Source organism: Vulpes vulpes, chromosome 5 (genome assembly GCF_048418805.1).
Source record: "Vulpes vulpes isolate BD-2025 chromosome 5, VulVul3, whole genome shotgun sequence".
Taxonomy (NCBI): domain Eukaryota; kingdom Metazoa; phylum Chordata; class Mammalia; order Carnivora; family Canidae; genus Vulpes; species Vulpes vulpes.
In genome coordinates, this window is record NC_132784.1 from 75,966,671 (window position 1) to 75,989,168 (window position 22,498).

The 22,498-nt window shown below is 39.8% G+C and overlaps 1 protein-coding gene and 1 pseudogene across 1 annotated transcript; both read left to right on the plus strand.

Moving 5' to 3' along the window:
• The first annotated feature begins 1,632 nt into the window (after nt 1-1,632).
• On the plus strand, nt 1,633-2,592 carry LOC112912601 (olfactory receptor 4P4-like; annotated as a pseudogene).
• Nucleotides 2,593-10,761: 8,169 nt separating this feature from the next.
• On the plus strand, nt 10,762-11,695 carry LOC112912599 (olfactory receptor 4P4-like). Its single transcript, XM_025989271.2, has one exon. The coding sequence runs from the start codon at nt 10,762-10,764 to the stop codon at nt 11,671-11,673; it is 912 nt and encodes a 303-aa protein (XP_025845056.2). The 3' UTR covers nt 11,674-11,695.
• The last annotated feature ends 10,803 nt before the right edge of the window (nt 11,696-22,498 follow it).

The window sequence follows — 22,498 nt, forward strand, 5'->3', positions numbered from 1 at the left end:
TTCCCAGGGGATTCTATGGGCATTGCTTTGCAGAATGTTTTTCTATATGGAACTGTGTTTTCCTAACTGATGTTCAATCACTGTAAGCTGAGCAACACTGGACCAAACATTGGGAGGGGTGAGTCTTGCACCAATGTCCAGGACACATTCTAAACTGAGAGTTGAACTTGCTACAGTTTTGTTCTACAATTTTATGAAAGATTATCCGTGAATTCGTATTTGTCCATTAATCAATCATATTCTTCCACATAAATAAGGACTAGGTTTGGATATTATCAATTTATACATAGAAAATACTTTGCTAAGCTCTATTGTTTCAACCCAGAAAAAACTGATACAAACACCAATTTTTGTCTTTGCATTTAATGTATGTGTAACATGAGTTTTTCAACTATCCCGTTGTAGTAGAATACAAAATGCACAGGGAAAACCAATTCACTGATGAAAGTACTGATAATCTGTTTTCTTATACAATAACTTGTTCTTTTCCATTTTGGGGAGCATTCTTCTTCACCCTTGATCATATCAGAATCATAAGCCTCTATAATATAACCTTAAATGAACTTTATTTTGCTCTTGGCACAGGGCAGGTATATCCAGTATCACTACGAGCTGAAGAAGGAGGATTGGGAAGAATGAATTGCTCAGTACTAAGAAGAAAAAGAAATTTTGCAATTTGCAACAATGTGTATGGAGCTAGAGTGTATTATGTTAAGCAAAATAAGCAACAAGTCAAATAAGTCAATCAGAGAAAGACAAATACAATATGATCTCATTCATTTGTGGAGTTTAAGAAACAAAATAGATGAACATAGGGTAAGGGAAAAAATAAAGAAAAGGAAGCAAAACATAAGAGACTTTTAACTGCAGAGAACAAAATGAGGTTTGTTGGAAGGAGGTGGGTGGGAGAGGAGCTAGATAGGTGATGGGTATTATGGAGGGCACTTGTGATGAGCACTGAGTGTTATACATGTAAGGTACAAATCATTAGATTTCAGACCTGAACCCAATTTTACCATACATATCAAGTAGCTAAAATTTAAATAAAAAATTGAAACAAAAAGGAAATATGAGAGCTACATGCAAGACACACAAATATATGTAGCACAGAGAAGGGATGGTATTTGTTTAAACTTATATGAGTAGTCAATGGCAGAGATGGAGTAAGACCCATATCTTTTAAGGAGGTGGAAAACAGCTGGAAGCCTATTTACTCAGTGAGTAATGTGGCATAGACGTTAAGAGCATAAAAATTGCATCTGATCCAGGCATCTGATATCTTAGATTGCTACCTAATACTTTAATTATTTGGTGGAATTAACTGAACCAACCTATTTTTCTGTTTCCTCATATGTAAAATGAGTATCAGAATAGTAACCGTTGCGTTGTTATGACTTCAATGCTTGCAAAATGTTTACGATAATTTCAAACATAATATATGTTTTTATTAAATATAATTTGAAATATAATGATACCCTTGCTCTGAAAGGCTTCATAAGAGTGTAACAAATTCTCTAAATCTTTTTTTATAAATATTCCAAAACTTAAAAAACACTATTGAAGATGTCCCATGTTCTTTATCATTTCAGATGAATTAAGTTTCTGTTGTGTCTCTGGAATCACCTCAACCTCATGGAAAATCAGAACAATGTCACAGAATTTGTTTTCATGGGTTTGTGGGGAAATAAACAAATGGAGCTCCTGTTCTTTTTCTTGTTCCTGCTCTGTTATTTGGCAATCTTAATGGGAAACTTCATCATCCTACTCACGATCATCCGAACCATCTAATTGAACAATCAATGTACTACTTTCTCTGTCACCTTTCCCTCATGGACCTCTGCTACACTTCCACTGTAGTCCCTAGACTAATCAGGGACATAGGTGCAGCCAGAAAAAACATTTCCTATAACAACTGTATGACTCAGCTCTTCACTGCCCACTTGCTGGCAGGGGTGGAGATATTCATCTTGGTGTCCATGGCTTTAGACCGGTATGTTGCCATTGTCAAGCCCCTGCATTACATGGTCACCATGAGCCGGCGGAGGTGTAACCTGTTGATTTTCATGGCCTGGAGTGTGGGGTTTTGGCACTCTGTTGCTCTATTGCTCTTGGTACTCAATTTACCTTTCTGTGGTCCTAATCAGATAGATCATTACATATGTGATGTGAAGCCTCTTTTGAAACTGGTGTGCAGAGATATTCGTGTTGTTAATATCTTAGTGATTTCAAACTCAGGAATAGTAGCAGTTGCTGTGTTTCTTGTCCTGGTGGCTTCTTACATTCTCATATTATATAATCTTAGGACCCACTCCTCTGTAGGGAGACGCAAAGCTCTCTCCACCTGCAGCTCTCATGTAATGGTGGTCATTTTATTCTTTGTGCCTTGTATCTATGTTTATGTTCTACCTGAAGGGAGTGAAAACAAGGATAAGGAGATCTCTGTGTTTTACACTGTGATTGCTCCCTTGTTGAATCCTCTCATCTATACCTTGAGAAACATGGAGATGAGAAATGCCATGTGGAAGGTGTGGTCTAAAATAGCACATACGAAATTCAGGTAAAGATGATATTCATTCCACTTCTGACCATGTGTTCCCAGAGCATTTATTATTTGAGATGTTATGGAAAAGATAGCCTTCTTTGGGGAGTTGAACTAAATGAGCTCTAACAATATAAGAGACAAAGAAGCAAGTCACTGTAGTTCAGATTGCAATATGTACACTAAAGTTGCCAACTAGTTCCAGATGTAGTTGAATGGGTTTGAGGAATGCTAGAAATGTCTTTCTAAAACACATGCCTAATCATAGCACGGTCCTCTCCAATAATGTACACAGAACAATATTTCCTTGGAATAAAATCCAAAGTTCTCACTTGTTTATCACAATTGGTCCCAGCTGAATCTGCTAGTCTCAGAAAGCACTATAATGGTAGAAAGGATGGTGTTAAAATGACAAGTTTTTGGGTCAGGGAGAGCTCAGCGATTACTGACTCTGATACATTTTTATCTTTGTGTCTTGGCAATTTGCTTTAATTATATATGTATCTCCATCTTTCAAATATCTATGAAATGTGTAATACTGTACTTTATAAAGTTGAAATATTGCCTTGGCTAACACGTGTGAAGATTGAGGAGGGTATATGGCTTCTGGAAACATAGATTTTTCCTCTTTTTGTACTTTTCTTCATTTATTTCCCTTTCCTAGGATGCTTTCAGTCAGCTACACTGCACTCCTCTACATTCTCCAAACATACTCTAAAGTCTATCAGCTCTATGACTGTTTTTTTCTATTTTTTCTGCTATAAGCATGAAAGCATGCTGCTCCCACGATGCATTAGTGTTCATATCTTACATATAAAACACACTCTTGATATTTTCTTATTCCAGAAGATTTTGCCAATTCATAAACAAACCAGTAGTATTTATTATTTCTTCCTTGTTCTTTTGTTGCTATGAAACTGTGCAATTACTCCTTTAAAAATAATCCTGTGTTCCATATTGGTGTTTCTTCTTATGTATTTTTCCAGTTTGATTGAGTCAACTCAGTCAAATATGTACTGTATCTTTATTTTTCTTTTATCTATTTTCTAGGAATAAACCCATACAAATTAATAAATAAACAGTGAATTAAATTCAAAGATGCTACCTTTTCTTTTTATTGGATTTTACATGCTGTTCTCATATCCAGAACTTCCCCTTATATTATGAACTATCATGCATTATTTTAGTAATAAAATATGTAATGTCCGAAAGGTTAAAAATTCAACGTACATCCCATGTAGCTCCCTGGAAAGGTATAAAATCCATGAGATTCCATCTCCCTATTATGTCTTTTTACTTATTTTTTACATTTGAAGGTGCTATTACTTTAATTTTCTTTTATCCTCTTGTCTTTTGAATCACATAATCCCATTAGCTCTGTGTCTTGGTTCTTATTTGTGTAGACATTTCTCTCTGCTGAAGCATTTGCCTTTTCTCAGAAGAATGATTGCATGGTTTGCACACAGAGTTTGCTCAGCTGAATTACTCCTGTCTGAGAGTAAGGAGAAGTCCAGAAAAAACCATAAATGTGATGGTGTTTATCTTCTATGTCAGGAAAACTTCCTTTGTTATTTGTAGTCTTACAACTTTTCACATCTAACTGATTACTGATTTTTTTCATGGATCCATGATAACCTGTAGGATAGCAAGGGAAAATGTTCTATTTCTAGGAAATTAAGTCTGTCTAGTTATAGTTTGGTTTGACTTCGTTTAACATATTAATTTTCCAAGGATTATTTGGATTATTTTGTAAAGTATAGGAATGTAGTGTGTATATTTGTTCTAGCCTATAGAACATCATCTAATATCTTCAAAAATAACTGAAATCTGTTTTATAAATAATCCCATATAACCAACAAAACAAATGGTTTTAGAAGTGGTTAGAAAATAAAGAAAAATAAAACAAAATCAATTCTCAGAAAAGCAAGTTAATATGAACTGAGACACATGGAGGGCTTAGGGTTACACACAAGGTACTTGTATGCATCTCTACGGAGTATCCCAGTGTATTTGTGTGTGTCATTGGTAAACATATGACCAGATATATCCTTCTGTGTATTGACACAAGCTTTGAGAGAAGCTTGGTCAAAAACATTATGTTGAAATAGACACCAGTAAAACAGTGAGTTCTGATATCCATCATGCTAAAGTAGTAGAATCTCTTATTTCTGCAGGGTTACTACACTTTCAACGCCTGAAAGCAAATAGTAAACATAAAAACCTGCTCCTTTCTGTCACAGAAAGCACACATTTCCTTTTCTTATTCTTATCTAGTAGCTCTTTGAGCAAATTGTTTTAACATATAAAGAATTGTTTTTTTTCTTTATACACACATATGTATATATATTTTATCGAAGTTCTATTTTTTACTTTTTAAATTCTTTTTTATTGGAGTTCATTTGCCAACATATAGTATAACACTCAGTGCTTCAGCATATAGTATAACACCCAGTGCTCATCCCATCAAGTGCCCTCTTCAGTGCCTATCACCCAGTCACCGCATTCCCCCATTCCTCCCCTTCCACTACCCCCTTGTTCATTGCCCAGAGTTAGGAGTCTCTCATGTTTTGTCACCATTTCTAATTTTTCCCACTCATTTCCTCTCCTTTCCTCTATAATCCATTCAAGAAACAAACAATCCAATCATGAAATGGGCAAAAGAGATGAACAGAAATGTCACCAAAGAAGGCATACACATGACCAACAAGTACATGAGAAAATGCTTCGCATCACTTGCCATCAGGTAAATACAGATCAAAACCACAATGAGATATCACTGCACACCAGTGAGAATGGGGAAAATTAACAAGACAGGAAATAACAAATGTTGGAGAGGATGTGGAGAAAGAGGAACCCTCTTGCCCTGTTGGTGGAAATGTGAACTGGTGCAGCCACTCTGGAAAACTGTGTGAAGGTTCCTCAAAGAGTTAAAAAGAGAGGCTGCCCTATGACCCAGCAATTGCACAACTGGATATTTACTCCAAGAATTGTGTTCTTATTGGAACAATAGAACTAACATTACTTATCTTACAATATGCACTATTGTGAGATGAAATTATATGATGACCCTAAGACACAAAATAATTTCTCAATAAATTGTTGTTATTGTGGTTGTTTCATTATTTTGCAGCAGTTAAGATCCTACAAAAATTTATCTGAAGTATAATGTGTATAAAGGAAATTGTTAATATATGGATCTGTGCATAATGGAAGAATATTGGTTCACTGAATGTCAGTGTGCACATTTTGGGCTCAGCCAAATAACCTGCAGAAATGAAATCACATGGGACTAAGCCAAATGGTAAACAGAATAAATTTTGCATTGAGTTCTGTTCCCCCCCCCCCATATTTTATTATATTCTCACCTGACAGTATAACTTTTTTAACCTAATGTGTATAAAGAATAAGTTGTTTATTCTTTTACCATTCCTTTTCTTCTACCCTCCATTCCCCTACCATTTATTTCCTCATTGTTAATCCATGACAATAAATAACCCAAGTTCCAGTCCTGATATCGTAGGTCACTATTCTATCCATCTATGTACTCTACTGACGCAGGTTACTGTAGATAATGATGCATATTGGACTGTACTGCATCTGCTTGGTTCTGAAAAAAACAAAAAAATCTGTGTTTCCCATCTCAGATTTTTCCAAACTACTGTAAAAGTAAATTTCCAACTGGAGCAAGAATGCATACTTAAGAGTCTTTCTTTAAAAATAAGATCAGGAAGCCATAAGTGAGGAAGAACTTATGCACGTCCTCATTGAAGAAACCATGAAGATTTTTGAAATTTTCAGAGAGCTGCAAGCCCCTAGCCTGGACTTAACTTCTTCCTCACCATGACCCCTGAATTATCTGCATTCTTTACTTCTAAAGGAGCTCTAATCCCTCATTTAGCCCAACCAATCCCAGCTGCCCTAATTCCAACCTCTGTTTTGCAAAAAAACAGAATGAGAATTACACTCACAGCCTTTCAGCTATATGACTCTGCTTCACTTTGTCTTCCTGGGAACACACTTTAGATTTCTACCTGAGTCTGTGTCTTCGAAATTGCAATTCTAATGGCCCAAATAAATGTTTATATTATTATTGTTATTATTTTTTAATGCATGAGAGACACAGAGAGAGACAGAGACATAATCAGAAGGAGAAGCAGGCTCCCTGCAGGGAACCCAATGCAGGACTCCATCCCAGGATCCCAGAATCATGCCCTGAGATGAAGGCAGATCCTCATCAACCACGGAGCCACACCCCGGGATCCCAAATGGTTGTGTTTTAATTTTCAGTGAATTCTATCTTAGTCAGCACTACCCTAATACTATTTCATGCAATATGATTTTTTCTTCAGAAAGCAAGATGAGCCCAAGGTCGGCTTGTGGAGCCTCCAGAGAAACTTCTTGACACAGCCTAGCACACGGGTAAGTAAAGTTATATCCAGAAAATGCCCACAGGCACCAGGGTCAGTACCATGGAGAGCAACACAGAGCCTTGGACGAAGTTCTGTTCAGAAATGCCTCTGGGAGATAATTTTCCAGAGTTGCAAATACCTATTAATTCTTGTGTTGTCATATGTTATATTCTGCTCTTCTGAATCAACTTTCCCTTTAGGGATATGCACAAAATAAATAACTCCTAGAACTTAAAATGTATATTTGTTTTTGCAAGAATCTCAAAATACTTAAAAATTTTTTTAAGTCTGAAAATCCACTTCTTACATTTCTGATGGTCAATGGATGTTTAAGTTCTACTCTCTTTGCAAATATATAAAATGTCCAAAGACATGTTGATATTCTTTAAATAATTTTAGAGAATCACCTAAATGTGTATAAATAATTGGTTTATAATCTCTGCATTTTATTTCATCTTTAGATACTGGAGAAGAATCGGCAGAGTGAGTACCTCAGGAGGGAGCCCTCCTGATTTGATCTAAAACTAATCTTACAGAGACTGAAAGCTAATGATCGGTGAATTAACCATGGCACTTTCATTGGAGAATGCTCCACCAACTGTGCTTTGGGTTGGTTACCTGCTACTTAAATTTATTCCATTTAATCTCATTAGTAGGCTTTATTTTCTGTAGCAGCATAAGATAGTTTGACTACTACAAAAACAATTTAACCAACTGTAGTCTTATTATACATTATTATGAGGAGAATTCCACTTGAGAATGAGAAGAGTAGAGTTGAGGTTAATGAAATCTTTAAGTTTCAGTGAACTTTATTGAGTTCCTTTTTGGTTACTTTTATATTTTTCTCCATATTCTCTTATGAATAGCCCAGTTTATGATTGCATGTCCCAATGATGAATAACTTACTAACTTTCAAAAAATCTTGTCACCCTAAAATGGACTAGATTTATCTGACTGAATTAAGGTAACTTTATAGTGGGCCATATTCTGATATCATTAGGTGAAAATTTGAACTCATTGTGGAAACTCTACTTTAACCAAAAGAACAATTATTCTTATTGTTTAAATAGCACAATCAAAGTCAATGCAGCATGATTATGTAGTGCAACCAAAGAAATAAAGTAATAATTTGACTGTATCTTTACAGTGCAGGGAAATGGCAGGCTAGGTTATTAGTATTAAGAAATGCCAAAGACAACCAATTTTTTAGAGTAATTCTATTTCTCTTTACTAACTGATGTTCCACATTGAAATTTATCATGGCCATCCTCTTTAATATGTTTTATGATATTTTGTGGGAGGATTTTGTTTCCTTGTGAGGCTGGCTATATATGTGCCCATGGCAATTTCAGAGACTGTTGACTCCAAAAGGTAAAAAAGGAAACTAATGTGCAGATTTGAACCATGTATGAAACTGGGGTGGTTTACATTATTTTTTTTTATTCCTCAATATATTTCTGGATTATGTAATAGTTTATGGATTCTATAAATGTGGACAATGAAGTTTTAAGAGGTCAGCAATAACCTCAACATTCATAAATGTTATGGATGGGGAAGAATTAATTTTGTGTACTGAGATCTTATTAAAAGTTATTGGATATAGGAAAGGAAGACAATAAAGTAAGTGAGAAAAATGTTTGAATAGTGTCTTTGCTTATAATGGTTGATCGACTTCTCATAGAACATTGGCCAGATTAGTCTGATTTTAAACTGTACACATCAATTCTAAATAACCATAACTAAAATGGAATAAAGCAAATATAAGGACACAGTTTGCTTAATATCAAACCTCTGACTAGTAGGAACATTTAGGTAACTGTTTTTCTTTTTATATTCACATTGTTAATGCTATAGAAACACAATCTGAATCAAAACCGTTCTCCATTCAGAAATTATCCTTCTCTGTGTGTCTACGTCTCTTTTGTTCTGTGTTTCCAACCAGGGAATGAATAATATTTTTTCCATTCATCACTTATGATTTCGATTATTTGACAAATTGAGAACATGTCATCAAGAATATAGTATGTGTTTCAAGGACAATAATTTCCTCACTGGACTGCATTCACATCTCCCTTTTACTTCAGGAAACAACAGTGATCATGATAACATGTCCCTTCATAAATCAGGATAAATATTTAAGAGCTATTGTGGGTGGAACATCTCTGATAATCCAGACATTGAGACACAATCTTACCTGAAAGAAAGCTCATTTTGCTAAAGCCCATTAAAAATTATTTCACAATTATTTGGGATCAAGAATTCTGGACCATATATTTATATGAACTGCAAAATATATCCCCCCAGTATTCATAAATGTAGTTTAGGTAATTGGTAATCTGTCACCTTGTATACTTTTTTTTTTTTTTTAATTGGGATGAGAATCAATATGCCTCTTCTCCCTGCAGGCCTCCCGGATACCCCACCTTTGTTCTTTGCTCACAAGAATGGGATGCAGCCCCTGGACTGGGTGGGAATCAAGATATCTGTCCTCCACATGATTTTACATTCTGATGCTAATAAACTACTTAGATTGCCTTTATCTGAATCTCTTTATTGAAAATCAGGGGTTTGAGTCTCAGTGCTGAGACAAATCTCCCTTGGAATTACACTCTATAACAGCTTCTTTGGTTGGATTTTATGCCTAGACTGTGTATAAAAACTGAAAATCCTAGGAAAAGTCCTGAATTACAAAGAGTGCAAATATGCTTGGGCAATTTCTTTTTTATTTTTCATTTATCACTTGCTATCACAAATTTAGATTATTTTTTAAATTTTCGTTTAGTTTGTAATCTATAAATCAGATAAATGAATAAATTGGCTCTTTTTATTTTTTACAACTTAAATCCTTTGACAGTCTATTTGCTGCATAATTTTCAAGCATTCTTTGCTTTTAATGTGCCTTAACCTATTTTAGTTAAATATGTACAATTTATTTTTGTCCACAGGGCAAGGAAGATTATCGTTAGTTTTTATTTATTTATTTTTTTTTAGAGAGAGAGAAGAGGGAGTGGGGCAGAAGCTGAGGGAAAGAGAGAATCTTAAGCAGGTTCCATGCCTGACACAGGGCACTCTCCTGTTCTTCTTTCAGGATGATCTGGACAAATTCTGTTTTATTTGGGACTGTGTCTTTATTTAATTTTTAATTTATTTAAAAATATCAGTTTGTGGAGCACCTGGGTGTCTCATTTAGTTAAGCATCCAACTTTTAATTTCAGCTCAGGTCATGATCTCAGAGTACACATTATAACGCACATGTTTATTTTTTAAAATCATGTAAATTATATTCCTTTTGTTATATAATATTATAATTGACAATAATAAAATTGCTTCTTTTTTTAAATTTTTATTTATTTATGATAGTCACAGAGAGAGAGAGGCAGAGACACAGGCGGAGGGAGAAGCAGGCTCCATGCACCGGGAGCCTGATATGGGATTTGATCCCGGGTCTCCAGGATCGCACCCTGGGCCAAAGGCAGGCGCCAAACCGCTGCGCCACCCAGGGATCCCAAAACTGCTTCTTTAACAGCAAACTAACATTTAAATATTCCTTAATCATTAATGGTAAAGTTGAGATTTTACCCTATTGTTCCCATTATAGAATTATTTACAATAGATTTGAAAAGTGAGAAAAATAAAAAAGAAGCATAAATCTCAATGTCAGGAATAATTAATATCACTTATTCAATGACATCAGTCTGATTTTTTGAAAATTTATGGTATTTTTGTCATGATACTAATTTTGTCTAGATTCATGTTTTCTTTCTTTTCAGATATTGAACCCGTCTGTTTACAATAAATGCCAGTCCAAAACACATGGAGGGCCAGAGGAATGTCTCAGAATTCATTCTTTTGGGACTTTCGCATGACCAGAACATGCAAATATTTTGCTTTGTGCTCTTCTTATTCTGTTATGCTGCTCTCTTGTTAGGAAACCTTCTGATCCTTGTCTCTATTCGATGCAGCTCTCTTTTTCACCAACCGATGTACTACTTCCTCAGCCACTTATCCACTTTGGACATCTGCTATACCTCTAGCGTTACACCCAAATTAATTGCTGACCTGCTAGTGGAAAGAAAAGCCATCTCCTATGGTAATTGTATGTTACAGGTCTTTGCCATGCACTTCTTTGGAACGATTGAGGTTTTAATCCTTACAGTCATGGCCTTTGATCGCTATGCTGCCATCTGCAAACCTCTCCACTACCTGCTTATCATGAACAGGACAAGGTGCAATCTCCTAGTCTTAGCTGCTTGGGCTGGTGGGGCTGTCCACTCCTTTCCTCAATTTTGTATGGTAATCAGGTTGCCCTTCTGTGGGCCTAATGAGATTGATCACTATTTCTGTGATATATTTCCTTTGCTAAAGGTTGCCTGCACTGATACCTACATCACTGGTGTCCTTATGGTTGCCAATTCGGGAATGGTTACCTTGGTGACATTTGTGGTTTTATTTTTTTCTTATGTCATTATATTATTCACTTTAAGAAATCACTCAGCGGAAGGAAGACGCAAAGCCCTCTCTACCTGTGGATCTCACATCACAGTTATAGTTTTATTTTTTGGGCCTTCCATCTTTGCCTACCTTAGACCTCCAACCAATTTCCCTGAGGATAAAGTATTTGCTCTGTTTTACACCATCATTGCTCCTATGTTCAATCCCTTAATCTATACTCTGAGAAATTCAGAGATGAAAAATGCCATGAGAAAATTTTGGTGTCAAACATGAGAGCTCAACATCATTTTAGCAAAACAGAGGGGCAGTTACATGTGGATAGGGGAGGGAGGAAACCATCTTACAGGGTAATTCTCCTACTGGTATCATGTTATAAGTGACAGAACTTAGGACTCAGAGTTTCATAATAACTCAAAGAAATATTAATCCAACCATACAAACATAAGCTTAAAACATAGTTAATTTTGTGGATTTTTGAGATGGCATGAATAAGTTTACATGCATAAAAAGTTATACGTGCAGTTAAGACAATGCCATATGAGCTGTGAATTGTGATGTAGAAAAGGAAATTCTAATAATAATTGCATTAGAAAAGTCAGGTTTGGTGGCTAGACCACATGATGAAACATTCTGGATGGCAAGGAGTAGTTAAAACCCATGATTTTATAACTAAGTTTTGGTTCATGATACGATCTGCACCTAAGTGAACTCAAGTGGTATTTAGAAGTTAATTTCACATCAAGAAGTTTGCATAATAGAACCTGATTTAAAGCGATTCCCCGTTTTTAAACTCTTGGCTACACATCAGAAATAAAAAATAAACTAGTACGGCAGCCCAGTGGCTCAGCGGTAGAGCGCCACGTTCAGCCAGGGCATGATCCTGGAGACCTGGGATCGAGTCCCCTGTCGGGCTCCCTGCGTGGAGCCTGCTTTTCCCTCTGCCTGTGTCTCTGCCTCTCTCTGTGTGTTTCTCATCAATAAATAAATAAAATCTTTAAAAAAACATATGTATATACTAGTAAAAATTGATTGAAATCAGTCACTCAGGGTATTAAAAATGCACTCACTGCTCTTGTACATGTTGGCTCATGTAAAAAATCCATAAAGGAACTGCTATCTATGAAATACCAGAAATTAGTATTAAGTCTCTGTTTATTGGACCCAGAGACTTTCTTATGTTCACAAGTAAAACATAAGCAAAAAGCAAATAAGAGCTCAAACAAACAAAAACTTCAATCAAAAAACCCCATGACATAAGTCATGGAAATGAATAGAAATACAAATCATCTTTGTAAATAACCTGAAGTGTAGATGCATGAGAAATATTTCCTAGAGGAACCTGAAAAAAAATTTGATGTCATCTGTTTATTTGAATGTCTGACAAGATACAAAAAGAAATGATTTCTTAGAAACCAGAGCAAGTATCCTTAAGACAGAAGAAATTGTGTAACAAGCATAGGATGATGATGAAAATACACAAGGATGGTTTTGTCCATATAAATGCAATACTAAAATTATAATGATTATATAAGGCCCTATACAGAAGGAAGGTAGGGTGGAAAAATTGATTAGGAAAATGTAATGCATTAGTGTTTTTATAGCAGAGACGAACTGGACAGATGACTAGTTGGTCGAATTAGTAATAAAACAAAAATATTGCCAGATTTAAAAGTTCAAGCTTTACCCCTTATTTAATGTTTATTTTTTACCAAATTTACTCAATTTACCATTCTGCAGTTCTGCTCAGATATATAACTACATATGTGATATAAAGTCCCTTTTGAAACTGGTGTGCAAAGAAACCTGTGTTGTACTATCTTAGTGATTGCTATTTCAAGGATGGTAGGGTGGTGGCAGCCTTTTTTGTCTTGGTGGCTTCTTACATATTCATATCACATGATCTTAGGACCCACTCCTCCGCCGGGTAATGCAAAGCTCTCTCCACCTGCAGCTCTCATGTCATGGTGGTAGTTTTATTCTTCATGCCCTGTATCTGTACTTAGGTTCTACCTGCAGGGAGTGAGAACAGAGATGAGGAACTCTCCATATTTACACTGTGATCGCCCTCATGCTGAATCCTCTTGACTGGATTTTGAGAAAGACAGAGATGAAAATTGCCATGGGGAATGTGTGGTCTACAATGACACGTCAGAATTCATGTAAATAAGGTAGTATTCATTGTACTTTCAATCCTGTGTACCCCAGGCATGTATTATTTGAGATATTATACAAAGCATATAAGCTTTCTTTGGGCACTTGGGCTAAATTACCTTTGACTGATGTTACGTGAACCAAATTACCTTTGACTGATGTTACGTGAACCAAGCAAGTGACTGTGAATCAGATTGCAATCTGTCACCTCTATGGATCGAAATAGTTCCACGTGTGACCATCTGTATGTGAGGAAGCAAGAAATGTCCTTCTGAAGTACATCACTGATTGATCATATCATTCCTTTCCCCCCAAATCTGTAAGGGATCCTATTTTCCTTGGAATACACCCAACCTTCCTGCTTGTTTATCAGAAATCTTCCATAAATCATCTGAGTCTAATTTGCCATTCTCAGAAGTCACTATGTTGGTTGAGTGTGTGGTGTTACAATGACAGGCATTGGGGTCAGAGAGAAGTGGGTATATCGCTAAATGTTATCTCTGGGTCTTGGCAATTTGCTTTCATATTATTAGTCTCCCTTTTAAAAATATCTATAAAATGGTATGATATTGTACTTCCCAAAGATGTAATGTTACTTTGGCTAACACAAGTGAAGTTTTAACATGACACATGGCTACCAGACTCATGTTAGTTATTTTTCCTCTTTCTTTGTTTTTCTCTCTGTGTGACCCTTTGCTCAGATGTTTTCATCCAGGTATTCTGAGTCCACCTTCATTCTCCAAACACACTCTAGAATCTATTTGTTCTGTGGCTGTATTTCAACTATGGAATTTCCTGGTCAGCAGTACAAAATTTAATGATAGACCCCATTCATCCCCCTTAGGAAGGCAACTTTGCCTAAAACAGTGCACTCTTCCTTTTTTATGGTGCTCCTCTGCTTTTAAAACCTTTTCTTTTTCTGCAGTTCTCTAGACTTCTTTTCTATTATCTAGGTAGGAGCTGCCTGATTCATGAATCATTCAATAAAACCAGCTGGATCTTTTAAATGACTCTGGTGAATTTTCGGGTTTAACAGTAGTAAGGATTCTATAAGTGCTTGCATTTTGTTATTTTATTAGGATTTTGGAGGATTTAAGTATCTTACCCAGACGTGTTAAGCAGTAGGGCTAGGAAAGGGTATCTAAGCTCTTTGAGTTTCAAGTTTCAAGTTTTCAAAAACTATGCTGCCTACCTGTCCATGAGCAGCAGTCACTGTTGTTCTTACTAGTAACTTTAAAAAGAAGCACAGATGTCTGGTTTCCACCTTAGCTGGGGCCACCTATTGATGAGGAAATGGAGATGATGTTCTTGATTTTGTCCTGAAATCAAGTTTGGGCTTGAGTGGTTCTTGTTTCTGAGGAACAGGGGTGTGCCTTAATGCCATGTTTTCCTTAGAAGGAAAGAAGAAACTTGGAAGCCACTATTTGGCCTGCACAATGGCCTGGCTCCATTCAATAACCATCCTCGAGCTCTGCCAGGGTCTATCCCATGTGCGAGAGCTTTTGGATTGGATTGCCAAACACTTGTTACCATTTTATATCCCAAATTTTAAACTTAATGTAATGGTTTCTTTCACTGGTATCATTTATTTCTGGGCTTTCAGAAATGGTAAATTCTGTGATAAATTTATGAAATAACAAAATTTCAATGATATGTGCATATCACAACTATACCTAAAACATAAGGATGCGCAGTACACCATGTTTTACTTAAACATATTCCTTTTCTTTCAAAGGCGAAAGCTTTGCTAACTGTATTAAGACTTTCTCAGGAGCTCTTTCTTTGTAATTAGCTGTTTATCAAACTGCTTCTTATTGTTTATTCAAATTCGCTTTTCACAGGCTCTCCTTTCAAATCACCCAAATCATAAAAAAAAAAAAAAAAATGAGTTGAGCTCTCAATCTAACTTGAGAGGTTTCACACAGAATTTATAGGCTAATTTCAAGTTGGATCTTGGCACCTTAGACTCTTCAGAACACCTCATCTGTCCTGTTTGCTAAGATTCCTGCCCCATGTGCCCCATCCAGGTTGCAAGAAGTCTGGCCTTAGAGGTTTTGGAACTGACTCTGAAATGGCTCTGTAAGCTGACTTTAATTCCAAGGACTCATCTCTATTTGAGTATAATTGGTCATCTTCTCTTTGAAATTTATTACAAACAAAATCTGGCAAAAAAAAAAAAAAAAAAGTCTGAGCCATAAGGTCATGTGACACATTGTTTCTCTTAAGACCAGGTATAACTCCATATCTAATGATACTAACTCTATATTTAATTGGTGATACTTGGGCTAGGCATGCAATATCATGGATTTTTAAACAAATATATGAACCTAGAATTGATGGAAAATGTCTTATTGTAGCTTAAGTAGATACTATCAAACTATATTTCAATGTTTTCGTACAATTTTGCACTTCACTAGCAATATAGAGTTCCAGTCCTGATACTGGTAATTTGTTTTTCTTTCTCTCTCTTTTTATTTTCTCTATTGATCTTGATAAGTTTTTCTTGGTTTTATTCATCTCTTTAGAGGACCAACTTTTGTTTTTGAAGAGGAGCAGAATACGTGATCCCAGAATATGCCCCTTTAGCATGTAGCCTATTTTGAGCTGAAGGCAAGAAAAGTCCAACAGACTCAGGTAGAGTTGTTTTTACCTCTCCTTGAAGTGCCTAAGATAATTTAGGTAGAGGGCTGTATCAGGAAGAGAGCTAACAATAGACACAGATTTTTTACATCAGAAAGACTTATTTGATTGGCAGGACAAACATCTGTTTATCAAACTTTTGCTCTTCTATCTTCTTGTGAATTGTCTTCTTTGCCTTTGAAGCTCTAGAGCCCAACCCCTTCTCCTGACCTCAAGCTGCACAAATTTTAATTGCCTGACTCTCAGGGAGTCTTATATCTTTGGGATTCCTATATGTACAAAATTAAATTTCTTTTTAATCTGTTCTGTGTCAATTTAATTATTAGATCAGCCAAGGGAGATCTAATATTAGATCCAGAAGGGAGAAGGGAGAAGAGATAGTTTTCATCCCATATACTTTCTTTTTTTAATTCTCTATTTAAGGCTGCTAGCCATATCCTTGACTTCATTCCTATTATAACTTGTAAATAAATTTATAATCTATTATGTCCTATTTTCATATTTGGTCTTAATTTACTTCTATATTTCTAGATATTACTTTCTAGGACATTTGTAGACCATTGAACACTAAACACTTATTTTTCATGATAGAGGCAGTATCACTACACATTCTACAGATTTTAGATGGATAATAAAGGAATATGGTGAACACCGCTGAAAACAGCGGTGATGGTGGTGATGGTGGGTGGCGGGGCCCAGGGGTCGGGCTCCTGTCCCCGCTGCCCCCTGGTGGACCCTCCGGCCGGGCGGAGTCCCGGCGCCCGCCCGCGCCCTCACGTGATCACTGTCTTTTTTTTTTTTTTAATTTTTATTTATTTATGATAGGCACACAGTGAGAGAGAGAGAGAGAGAGAGAGAGGCAGAGACACAGGCAGAGGGAGAAGCAGGCTCCATGCACCGGGAGCCCGACGTGGGATTCGATCCTGGGTCTCCAGGATCGTGCCCTGGGCCAAAGGCAGGCGCTAAACCGCTGCGCCACCCAGGGATCAATATATTCAACAATTTAGATAGGATGGGCAAATACTTTAGTATTAATTACCCAAGCACATTGAAAAATAATAGATATTTGGGGCACCTGAGTGGCTCAGTTGATTAAGCATCCAAGTCTTGATTTCAACTCAGGTCACGATATCAGGCTTACAAGTGTGGAACTGCTTGGGATTCTCTCTCTCCCTCTCCCAATCAAATAGATAATAAATAAATATCTAAAATAAAATAAGATACTCTCAATGGTTTGTATTTCTTAAAGAAACTTAGTATATTGTTTTGTCTCCCTATGCTCTGTCCACATAGCTTCAATGGTGTGTTCTACCAAACTTTAAAGAAAACAAAGTTTGGTAGAATACAAATTAATATTCATTTTATAGAAACTCTTTTAAAAAGAACTGAAGCAAATGTTCTGCACTGAATGTACTAGTCTAACACATCTTTGAGACTTATCAATTGTACTAGCTTCTCTGAACCTTCCTTAGACCCTTCTATTTAGGCAATCACTTCACTGTCATTATGGACAGTTTTAGTTCTTCTACATTTTTTTTAATTTTTATTTATTTATGATAGCCACAGAGAGAGAGAGAGAGGCAGAGACACAGGCAGAGGGAGAAGCAGGCTCCATGCACCGGGCACCCGATGCGGGACTCGATCCCGGGTCTCCAGGATCGCGCCCTGGGCCAAAGGCAGGCGCCAAACCGCTGCGCCACCCAGGGATCCCCTAGTGCTTCTACATTTTAATGTGAATTTAGCATGATTGCCGGATATAATATCTGTTGGGCTGGCAAGACTGGGGACCTCAAAACGGCCGACCCCAGGCCAGCAACCTCCCAATAAGGCCGCTTGCCACCCTTCCCTACCTTAGCACACAAAGACCTGTAACCCTGGCCTAACTCGAATGCCGTCCTACCCCCATCTTCCCACTAACACCACTTTGCTGTCCTACCTTAGCACACAAAGACCTGTAACCCTTGCCCTAATCGGAATGCTGGCCTGCTCCCATCTTCCCGCTGAAAACTCTTTATAGACCCACCTGCAGTTTGCTTGGGCATGACTTCCTCGGCCCTTGACTTCCCTGCTCTCTTGCTCTCTCCCTCCCCTGCAGGCTGTGGAACCTCCACCGAGAGGGTGTCCTATTAAAAGCCTGTTTCGACCAACTTTTGCCTGGCCTCTCTATTCCATTACACTACCGATCCGATTAAACCTGACATTTGGTGCAGAAACCCAGGAGGAGATTTAAGGCCTCGCTCCAGGAGAGGGCCTCTCTCCTCTCGCCACCAGAACCTCAGCTGAGACCCAGGAGATCGAGGCCCCACGCTGGTGGGGAGCCTCTCTCCTCTCACCACCAGGACCTTAACCGAACCCAGTATCTGGAAACACCGGGTAAGGTCCCCGATTCCCTGCCTCCCTCCGCGTGGTCCTGCCTGAAGCTGCGGCCGCGCCAGGGCACCTCCACCGCGCCACCAGGTGGCTCTCCGCGGGTCCCTGGGGATCAGGAGATGTCCTCATACTCACGGTGACCTCCGTTTCTGTCTGTGACCCTGAGCTGCAAACGGGGATGCCTGTTTTCAGTCTCTGGGTTACCGGGCAGGAATCATGGGAACTGCCCAATCCAAATTTGACCCCGAAACTCTGTTGGTTTTACTCCATTGGGTAAAAACTCCATTTTACTGGCCAATTTCAAAACTCTGGGCCTTTCCCAGGACCTGAAAAGATGCCACCTCATTCATTACTGTACGGTTGCCTGGCCCCAATATCGCCTAGACAATCAGTCTCAATGGCCCCCTGAGGGTACTTTTGACTACCCAATTCTCATGTCCAGGGACCTGGACAATCTCTAGCCAGGGCAAGTGGACCGAGGTCCCACAGGTGCAGGCTTTCTGGATCTCCGCTCTCGCCCCTCCCTCTGCTCCCAGTGCTCTACCACTCAGGTCCTTTGGCACGGGCACCGCTCCCTCCCTCCCTTCCACCTATTCCTTCAGCTCCAAAAGCCCCAGAATCCTTTCCCCCTGCCCCTCCCTCAGAGTCTCCTGAGACCTTGGCCCATCCACCTACTAGGTGGCTGCCAGCCCTCTGCCCTCCCTATCCGGAAACCCTTGCCCCCTCTCCTTCTCCTCCTGTCTCCCAACCACACACCTCTTTACCCGTTTCTGACCCCCGACCTTCAGCCTGTACCTCCCTCTGATCTCTAGCGCACCAGATCCCACAAGGTCTCCTCCATCCCTAACCCGGCCTGTGCCCTGCGAGAGGTGGCGGGAGCTGAAGGGGTTGTTCGGAGCCACGCTCCTTTCTCTCTCTAAGACCTTTCCCAAATTAAAAAGCGGCTGGGCTCTTGCTCTGCTATCGCAGGAAACTATATCAAGGCATTCCAATATTTGGCCCGGCATAGGACTTGACTTGGCATGATTTGCATGTTGTCCAGACCACCGCCCTTACACCAGTGGAGAGGGAAGGCTGCTGCCCGAGAACATGCCGACCAGGTCCATTTAACTGAAGCTGCTATGCCCATCAGTGCTCAGTTCCCACCCGTGGATCCGGGACAGGATTATCAGGCTGGCCAGGAGGGCCGTGGATGCCTGCAGTTTTCCTCATTAGGCTCACTGAGGCCTTAACCCAGTACACTTGCCTGGAGCCTGTCTCCCCAGCCGGGGCTACTGTCCTGGCAACCCATTTTATCTCTCAGTCCTCCTCCGATATCTGTAAACATGTTAAAGAAGACTGAGGAAGGCCCTCAAACTCCCATTCCCGACCTGGTGAAAATGGCATTTAAAGTCTTTAACACCTGAGAGGAAGTGGCTGAACTTAAGAGGCAGGCCAGGCTCCAGCAGAAGGTCCAACTCTAGACCCAAGCCTTGGTGGCAGCCCTGGGGCCAGCGGGCTCCTGGAGCCCACAGAAAGGGGGATCCAACTGCACCCCACCTGGGGCTTGCTTCGGATGCGGCACCGAGGGACGCTGGCCCGTCAATGTCCCAATCTCAAGGAGCCAACGTGGCCATGCCCTCAATGTCGAATGATGGGCTACTGGAAATCCGCCTGCCCTGGTCTCAAGGGATCCTTGGCGCCTCCATGCAGAGGAAACCCTGACCTGGAAGTCCAGCCTTCCAACTACTCGGGTTGGACATGACTGAAGGGACCCAGACTTGGATACCCCCTAACCCAGGCTGAGCCCAGGGTCCTGTTCCAGGTAGCGGGTAAGTCCATCTCTTTCCTGTTGGACACGGGGACAGACTCCATTCTGCCTTCCTACTCGGGGGCCAGCTTTCCCTCTCCAGTAGTGGTGATGGGAATTGATGGTACCCCCTCTATTCCATGGACTACCCATCTATCTATCAACTATCTATCTATCAACTATCTATCTATCTATCAACTTCTCCTCGTCTAAATTCTGCTACCCTCCTTCCTACCCATCTACTAACCCTGAACCCTCCCATTCCTGCTCTCAACTCCTGGAAGAGCTGACTCCTCCACATCCAGGACTTTCGAATCAGCCCCTCCCTAACTCTGACTGAATTTGTGGCCGGAGACAAACAGCATAGGCCATTGTTACCCTAGATGCCATCCTAGAGGCAGTTCCCTCCCCCTTGGGACAAGCTCTCGGAAGGCAGAACTTATAGCTCTCACCAGGGCTCTTCACCTGTCCAAAGGGCAATGAGTTACCATATACATTGACTCCAAATATGCCTCCCTTATCACACATACACATTCTGTCCTCTGGCAAGAGCAAAGGATTCTTACAACCAAGGGAACCCCCATAATCTATGGGCCCCTCATTTCAAAACTACTAGAGGTCCTCAGCCTTCCCACTGAAGTAGCCATTGTCCACTGTCACAGACATCAATTCTCCAAAGACCCGGTGTCCCGGGCTAACAACAAAGCCAACTCAACTGCCCGAGCCACTGCCTTAGGCTCCTCATCAGCTCCCCTCCTCTTCCTCAACACACCACATTCCCACTTTTACACAGACAAGGAAACTCAGACACTAAAAAAGATGGTTAGAATAGCTGGGGGAAAAGACTGGATCTTCATTCAAAGAAACTCGCTCTTCCAAACCATTTAGCTCCTATGATCATTTCAGACATACATCAGTCCCTACACATTGGTCCCAAGGCCTTACACCAGTTCCCAGAACCCCTTTTCCACTATCCACATCTCTGAAAGGTAATTGGAGGGGTGCATTAGTCTTACAAAACCTGCTCCACTGTAAATGCCCAAGGGGGAATTCGCAGGCCAGAACCCAATCATCAGTTCCATGGCTACCAACCTGGCAAGGACTGGCAGCTTGACTTTTTCCACAAGCTGCGCCATAAATCCTTTCACTACCTATTAACCTTAGTGCACACCTTTACAGGGTGGATAGAGGCTTTCCCCACAGGTCAGGAGATGGCGGATGTGGCGGCCACCATACTCATCGGACACATCATTTCAAGATTCGGCCTCCTGCAGATCCTACAATTTGACAACGGCCTGGCTTTCATCTCCAGTGTCACCCAGCAGGTCTCCAGAAGCCCAAATATTACCTGGAAACTCCATATTCCATATCACCCCCAGTCTTTGGATAAGGTAGAGTGGGCCAATGTCTTTCTCAAGGAACATCTCACCAAACTTACCTTGAAACCTGCCTGTCGTGGACAACCCTCCTCCCACTGGCTTTAACAAGACTCAGAGTTACCCCTAGAGAGCCGTAGGGCCAAAGTCCCTTTGAGCTTCTCTACAGGGTGGCCCTTCCTGCTCACTTAAAATCTTCCATCATCACCTCCTCTTCTCCTATCTTACCTACCTTACCTAACTCTTCTAAGAGCCCTCCTGTGGGCCCATCTGGATTCAGTCACCCCTACTCCAGGAGAACCCACCTACAGGCTAGCCCAGCTCAGAACCAGGGTCCCTTCTCCTGGATAAAACTTATCCAACAAGGTCCTTCCCTCACCAGCCTTTCCTGCATGGGCAATCTGACCCACTGTTTTATCTGTGCTGCTTTAAGCAAAACTCCCCTTGTGGTCATTCCCCTTCCCAGTCATTCAGCTGTACCAGCCCCGCACCCACACCTCCAGCACCTCATCTCCCTCTCACTAATGTTCCCCTATATACTGACCCTCTCAACCATCAATTCCCCTTCTGTTATTCCACCCCTAACTCATCCCTTTGCAACGTTACCCGGTCAAGTGTCACCTCTCATCATGCTCCTATTGGCCGTTTCTTTTGGTGCAACGGCACCCTATCTAAATTTCCCAATACCTCTGCCTTGCTCCTGTCTGCCTGTCTCACTAGTTCTATGATTAACTATCTATAGTCAGGGAGAAGTAGCCCTCCTCACCAGCCC